Raw genomic sequence first — 8,011 nt, 5'->3', positions numbered from 1 at the left:
AAATTTTAGCCACTTGACCATTTAGGCCTCTTCTCTTCAAATAAATAATAACAAATATTAGGAATCTTAACTATGCAAAATTTGTAAATTGTTTTCTACATAGCCTAGAATTATACTAAAAGAAAATTGGAAGTTTCATATTTACAATTAAATTTTCATAAAACCTAACTATATATGTCTCTTAGCATTGTGATTTATGTGTCTTGCAAGAACAATTAATAAATAGAACATTGAGAAGTTATCATTCTGAAGATCTTCAAGAAGCAAGCAATTTCAGATGTCCAGGAAGTTATCTTCTGTCTTTTTATATTTTAAGGTGCTTTATACAGGACGCCCTGGACCAAAACGACTTTTAGACCTAGATTTTTTTAAACAGAAAAAAAGGTCAGAGTTGCTTCTAGAATAACAGGAAGTTGCTGCTGCTTTAAGATTGTTTGCTTGACAATATTCAAAGTTTAATGAAATTTCATATAGCTCCATAATTAATTTTGTAAACCCCTTGGAGTAAGATATATTTTGGAATTCATATTAAGAGATCATATGGTATGCATAATGTATAGGAGCAGGGTCCTGTACACATTGTTTCTTCAGTGAAACAAATGAACATTTATATTAAGTGAGAAAAGTGAAGACTACAAATATCAGAGCAGATTAGTTCAAGTTTGTTTTTTTATTTTCTCCCAGTACTGGAGACTGAACCCAGGGATAGAGAAGCACTTTGTCAAAGAGCTATAATCCCCAATCCCTTTTTAAGCAATTTTGAGATAGGATTTTTAGTAAATTGTTTAGTGATCCTGTGATCCCAAGTAGATGGGATTACAGGCATGGACCACTGCATCTGGCCTCAGTTAAAGGTTGAATTGCACAAATGTACAAACTGACTCACCCACCAAAAAACCTTTGACTTTCTGAGCTTTCTCTATTTCAAAATTATAGATAAGGAATTAGAATGTGTAATATATTAATATTCAAATCTCAATCTTTAAAAGAAAATTTGTGATATAAGATGACATAAGATTTATAAGTTATATTTTATTAAAAACAAAATAATAAAACAAGAAATGAGAAAGACTTCATGGATTTATATGAAGTAATAACATATAATCTACAAAGACTACAAAAATTTTGCTAATTCACAGTTGCATTGTAGCTTTCATTTTTATCAGCATTGGTTTATGAAGCCAGCCCAATAAGTGAAAAACTAAAACAAAAACAAAATAAAACCTTATGCTTTCATTAAATTTTGTGTTCATGAACTTTTCTCAATTTGGGGGTTAAAATCTGGTTCTGATTGATGGTTAATCCTTGAAGCAAAACATAAAACCAAACACAAATGATGTGCTTCTAGTGTTTTTGGCTTAAAAAAAAATCACTTCAAAATCATGACCTTCTGAATTAGTTTCTGCTAATTTACCTTGTGTTTTTCTCTGAGCTGTTTTGCCGTGCACTGGCTGGTACGGAGGCTTTGATTTGTGCTTCGAGCCTGGAATAAATACCTCCTGCAAACTACAAAATAAAGAAGCAAAATTAAGTTATTTTCAAGGAATAAACAGAAGTTCTGTTTTACTAAAATAGCATATTCTTAAATTAATAAATTATGGTATTTTTAGTCTTTAAAATTCAGACTTTTTGAGGGGTATAATTTACATACAGTAAAATTCACCCTTTTAGCCTACAGTTTGGGGTTTTGACAAATGCATATAGTTTTGTAACTACTATCACAATGAAGATACAGGATAATTCTATCACCCCCCAAAAAATCCTGTGTCCCTTTTAAATTATCCATCTACCACTATAAATTCCTGGCAACCACTCATCTGTTTTCTGTTTCTACAGCTTTGTATTTTCCAGAACATTTTGTGTGTGTGTGTGTGTGTGTGTGTGTGTGTGTGTGTGTATCATATAGTACATACAGCCCGTTTCTCTCACTTAGCATATAATGTACATGGGATTTATACACTTTGTTGTATACATTTGGAGTTTGTTGTCTTTTGTATGTATGTATAGTATATCCATTTGTTAAATGTAAAACTTTTGATGCTAGGAATTCTCTGAATAAAGGGGCTTATTGAGGCATTACAGAAATTAAAACAGAACAAAGAAAGGACCAGGTTCTGGGACAACTTATCTAGCTACTAGCAAGATTAGATAGCAGTTGAGCTTATTCAACCTGGAGACTGGGAGTATTCTTACAATAAAAATTGGAAAATTAAGGCAATAAGTTGCTTACATCAAATTTACATTAGTTACTGATAAAAGTGGCAGGGTATGATGAAGCAGGGGAAGCTTCGGGGTGGGAGGACAGGCTACCACAGAGAAGTATTTGATATTTAAGGATTGGTTGAGGTTCATAGTTGAGAAAATTGTTTTATGAGCTGATTGCATCTGACATTTAGTAAACTGGGGTGTAAGTCAAACTTTCAACATATATTCCTATATTACTTCCTCTCTTTTCTTTTTCCTATTCATCTTTTGGCTTTTTTTTTGGCAGCACCCAGAGCCTCAAGCATGCTAGACAGGCACTATACTTCTGAGCTACATCCTCAGCCCTTTTTATCTTTTTATTTTGTTTTGAGATAGGGTCTCGAAAAGTTGCCCAGGCTGGCCTTGATCTTGTGATCTTACTGCCTCAGCCTCTAGAGCGGCTAGAATTATGGTCATGCACCACTCTGCTGGCTTCCAGCCCTTCTTAATTTACCATATCTTGTCATTTTATTCTTGTCACATTTACCAGGAAAAGGACATCATTTGGGAGTGTTACTAATTTTTGGTATTTATTAGTAAAACCACTATAATTGTATAAACTAATTTATATGGGAGTGTTTAGAAATTGCTACACTATTTTCCAAATGGCCAATTTTTTCATTCCTACTAGCTCTTATATGAGAGTTAGTTGCTTTACATACTCATTAGCACTTGGTACTTTTAAAAAATTTCAGACACTTTTAGTTAGTGTATATTGGTATGGCATTGAGGTTTTAATTTGTATTTCCCTAATGACTAATTATGTTGCATCTTTTCATGTGTTTATTTGCCATCTGACTCCCTTCTTTCAAAGTGTTTGATTAATCCTCTGCCTATTTATTTTAATTGAGTTATTACTGAGTTTGGAGAGTTCTTTACAAATAACTGTTTTGTATCTATTTTCTATTAGTACACACAGCTTTTCTTTTCATTCTCTTAATAGTGTTATTGAAAAATAACTTTAAATTGGAATGAATATGATTTGTCAATTTTTTCTTTTATGTTAGTGAAAGAAGAATGCAATCAACAAGAATTTATAAATGTATCTTTTGTAATTGGTGTTGTAGCTAAGAAATATTTGTCTATCCTGTGGTTACAGATATTTTCTCCTATATGTATTTTATTTTATTTTTGATGCTGGGGATAAACCCAGGGCCTCATGCATGCTAAGCACATATTTTACCAGTGAGCTATACCCTTAGCAGGAAAGTAAAATTTAAATAAAAGGATTAGGGCAAGAGTTATAGTACATACAAAACATAAATACTTATGATAATACATGATACTGTGACTCATATGTAATTCTAGTTAGAATGCAGGCATTTCTAGTCATCATTTTCAGCAAGATCTCATCTTATTTTAGAGATAACATCTAAATGACACACACAAAGTTGATAAAAATTAGCACATTCAGAAAAGCTGCCCTCTGGATAGTTAGCATTTGGTTAATAAGGACAGTTATTCTACTTTTGGTGTGACATCACACTTCAGTGACACTATAGTTCATAATGTATGATATAAAGGACCCCTGGACCACAGATAATAGAAAACTTTATGTGAATTGTGGCTAAATGGTACAGAACACAAAATTATCTAAATTGTTCTTTTAAAATTCTTCTTAAAACATCTTTATACTCTTTATGTTAAAAATAAAATTATGAAGGAATGTTCTATATAAGTATAATATAATAGTGAACAGTTCTTACTTCTTTTGTTTCCTTTGACTTGACTCGGTCCAGATCACCCAATCTCATTTTTATTAGATGCCCTGTAATTTCAGACATCCGCCGCTGATCTGAAGGTAAAAAATGATAAGTATTATTTCTCATGAGGATGACTTATAATTTTTATTTCTTAAAGAAGATTGTAATCAACAAGCGTTTACAAATGTATCTTTTGCTATTATTTTTCAGATGCATACTTCTATGAAGAATTTAAGGCAAGTGGAAAAATGACTTGTATTTTGATAATTGTGCTGATTTTTAGGTTACTATAAACCTATGATTTGGATATGATTTGAGTATGTCCCCCAAAGGTTTATGTGCTAGAAGCCTGGTGTCCAGCGTAGTGATTTTTATTTTTTTAAATTGGGGATTGGAATCAGGGGCACTCTACCACTGATTATACCCCCAACACTTTATTTTTCATTTTTATTTTAAAACCCGGTCTTGCTAAGTTGCTGAGGCTTGCCTCAAACTTGTGATTATCCTGTCTCAGCCTCCCAAGTTGCTGAGATGACAGGTGTGTGTCACCATGCTTGGCCTTCAGTGTGGTGATTCTCAGAGGCGGTGGAACCTTTCAGAGGTGGTAGCACCTTTAACAGATGGGGCCTAGTGGAATGTAGTTAGGTCACTGGGAACACCATCTTTGGAAGAGTTTAATGTAGTCCTTGTGTGACTCTGCTTAATTCCTACAAGAGCAAATTATTATGAAAAGAATAAGCCTGACCCCCAAATCTCTCTTTCTTCCTGCTTTGCTATGTAATCTCTCTCTCTTGCATATGCTCCCACCACGATGCCATCTGCCATGTGGTGATGTAGCCAGAAGGCCTTCACCAGACCAAACATTTTGTTGTAACAACAGAAAATAGACTAAGACATAGCCTAAAACATATTCAGTCATTTTTTACAGAAAAAGTAGGGGGCAAAAGTCAGTCTAAAAGGTCTCAAAATTATAGACACATAAAACAATACATTATTCACTGAATTATCTAGTAATGAAATCCTGGTTGGTGACTAAGATAATGTGCAAATTTTGGGACTTATACCATATAAAACCTTTGAAGCTATTCAGCATACTTCATAAAATAAAAGATGTTCTTATCCACATAATAAATTTTACCATCTTCTCTTTGTGCATCTTGGTTGAATCTCAAGGACCTTGTGGCATCCCATTTATTCTTCTGCATACTTACACTATTGAAAAAATTTTTTTAAAATTAGCATTGATGCTTCTTTAAGAGTAGATATTTTAATTAGATTAAAGAATAATACTCACATGAAAGGAGACACATCTCTAGAAGCTGACTAAAAAATTAGACAACATTAAGCTCCAATTAGAACATATTTACAAATTAGTTTTATAGCTAATTATAAAAACAGTTTACATTTATTGAGCCAAAAGCATTCAATAAATACCAAGTGCATTTACAGCACTAAGAACATTTACAAGTATATTTCATTTAAACCTTGCAACAACCATGTGCAGCAGGCAATATTTTATGATCTTCATAATAAAATAGGCTCAGAGAAGTTAAGAAAGTTCTCTAAAGAGATATAGACCTAGAATTTGAATCTACTTTGTCAGTTATGAACATTTAAATTGGGTTTGAATTAATCTAATTTGTGAGCTTGTGCTACCTAACACAAAGATGAATGTACAACTTGTCCAATCTCAGCCCCAGCCTTTCACATATTTTTGGAACTCATAATTTCTGTTTTTAGTCAACTGCAGCTATTACTGTCCTTAGTCCTATCTGTTTTTTTACTCCTTCCTTTAATGGCACGGGGAAATAAAAATCATTTGAAAGGCCATAAAATATAATTTGTTTTTAATTAATTAACTAATTTTGGGTACCAGGGATTAAACTCAGGGATACTTGGACACTGAGCCATATCCCCAGCCCTATTTTGTATGTTATTTAGAGACAGGGGTCCCACTGAGTTACTTAGAACCTCGTTTTTGTTGAGGCTGGCTTTGGACTTCGGATCCTCCTGCCTCAGCCTCCTGGGCTGCTGGGATTACAGGCATGTATCACTGTGCCCAGCTTATTTTTAATTTTAAAAGTCCACTTCCCTCTTATTTTTTGAATAAGTGATACTGGTTTAAAATTCAAAAGGTTCAAATAGCAAATATAATAGAAAGCCTCTTACATTTTTAAAAAATATTTTTTAGTTGTCAATGGACCTTTATTTTTATACACAGTGCTAAGTATTGAACCCAGTGCCTCACACATGCCAGGCAAGTGTTCTACCACAGAGCAGCAAACCCAGCCCTGAAAGCCTCTTACCTTTATCCTCTCCACATTCAGTTCCTTTCCTTAGGGCCAATCAATCTTATCAATTTCTTATGTAGCTTTCTAGAGATAGTTTATGTATATATAAGGAAATTCATACATATTTCCCCATCTCCTTTACACTGTGAACATTGTTCTGCATCTTCTTTTTTTTTCATTTGTCAATATATCTTAAAGATCTTTAATCTCAATCTATAAAGAACATCATTCATTTTTACATTACTAGCATTCCATGAGAAACTCATTACTCTTCTATATTTTATTTTTCCTGAATATACTTGCTTATTTCTTCATATGAACTTTAGAATAAAAAAATGATCAGTTACCTTCTCCAATGCCTTTTCTTTCTTTTGTGCACAGGGTGAAGACATCTGCTTTTTTGGTGGTTTAGTGAACTTCTTTGGTTTCTCCTTTTTCCCTGATTATAGAAGGTCAATGTTATGAGTATAAGTCTCAGACCTCTCCAATTTACTTGCTACTTTTAAAAAAAATACCTTTATTTTATTTATTCAGTTATTCAGTGCCTCACACATGCTAGGCAAGTGCTCTACCACTGAGCCACAACTCCAGCCCCTTACTTGCTACTTTTAAACAATGAAATCATTTTTAAAAAACCCTAAAAAGCTAAAAATTACCTTTGGACAAAACCCCCAAATACAGAGAAATTAAACTGAAACTGACTTACATGAGTTCATTTTAATTACATTTTTCCTTCTATTTGGTGAAACTTTTTGGGGGAAAAAAGTGAGAACAATGAATATGAAGTCCCACTTATATGAAATAGGAAAAATGGAGAAATTACATATTTATTTTCTGAATTTGACAATGGAATCATTTTCTTTTCTTTTTTTTTTTAAAGGAGACATTTTTTTAATATTTATTTTTCAGTTCTTGGCGGAGACAACATCTTTGTTTTTATGTGGTGCTGAGGATCGAACCCGGGCCGCATGCATGCCAGGCGGGCGCGCTACCGCTTGAGCCACACCCCCAGCCCCTGGAATCATTTTCTAATTCCAAAATTTTTACTTAAAATTACTATAATGTAGAAAAATACAATTTGAGAATAGGGTGAGTAGTCATATACATACAAAATCTTTTTTTTTTTTTTAGTTGTAGATGGACACGATACTTTTATTTTATTTATTTATATGCGGTGCTGAGGATTAAACCCAGGGCCTCACACATGCTAGGCGAGCTCTCTACCACTGAGCCACAACCTCAGCCCCCACATACAAAATCTTTAAAATGGTTTTTGTTCAGGAAGGAGGTAGGACAATAATGATCTTGGGAAGATGCTGAGTTTAGATAAATTATATTCTGGACTAAGTCATTCTTGGAGTCAATATTCTGAATCTATCCTGGCTGACTATGAAGTGGACAAAGGAGGGAAAAAATACAAGGAGGGGGAAGAAGCATTCCATAAAAACAATATATGAAGGTAAGGACTATACTGAATAACTGTTTCCCAAATGGAATTATTTGTTTACCTTCTCCAGAAGTCTTGCTATATTGTTTAAGAAGGAAACTATCAAAATGATAAGTGGAAAACCCATGCTACATAGACAATAACCTTGAAAATGCTGTAACAAAAAATTAATAATCTAGATAGATTTACTTGCCTGCTGACATGTCCTGACCCCCTAACACCTCTCTCTGTTAAACTGGGTAACAAGTTTTATAAAGTTGCTAAAAAAATATGATAGGGTAGGACATATGGTAATGACAATATGAAGGGGCTGAACAATTCCTTAC

At 33.4% G+C, this 8,011-nt stretch overlaps 1 protein-coding gene across 1 annotated transcript in view; it reads right to left on the bottom strand.

Moving 5' to 3' along the window:
* Positions 1–276: 276 nt before the first annotated feature.
* Sanbr (SANT and BTB domain regulator of CSR) overlaps positions 277–8,011 on the bottom strand; it is a 48,099-nt gene continuing 40,364 nt past the window's right edge. The window contains exons 16-21 of the mRNA XM_026387211.1: positions 6,586–6,677; positions 5,242–5,270; positions 5,086–5,159; positions 3,951–4,039; positions 1,415–1,506; positions 277–358 (exon numbers count right to left, since the gene is read on the bottom strand). Of these exons, the coding sequence (XP_026242996.1) occupies positions 322–358; positions 1,415–1,506; positions 3,951–4,039; positions 5,086–5,159; positions 5,242–5,270; positions 6,586–6,677 (413 nt within the window). The 3' untranslated portion in view covers positions 277–321. The remainder of the gene's footprint in view (positions 359–1,414; positions 1,507–3,950; positions 4,040–5,085; positions 5,160–5,241; positions 5,271–6,585; positions 6,678–8,011) is intronic.

Source organism: Urocitellus parryii, chromosome 12 (assembly GCF_045843805.1).
Source record: "Urocitellus parryii isolate mUroPar1 chromosome 12, mUroPar1.hap1, whole genome shotgun sequence".
Lineage (NCBI taxonomy): Eukaryota > Metazoa > Chordata > Mammalia > Rodentia > Sciuridae > Urocitellus > Urocitellus parryii.
This window is presented reverse-complemented; position numbering and strand designations above follow the sequence as displayed.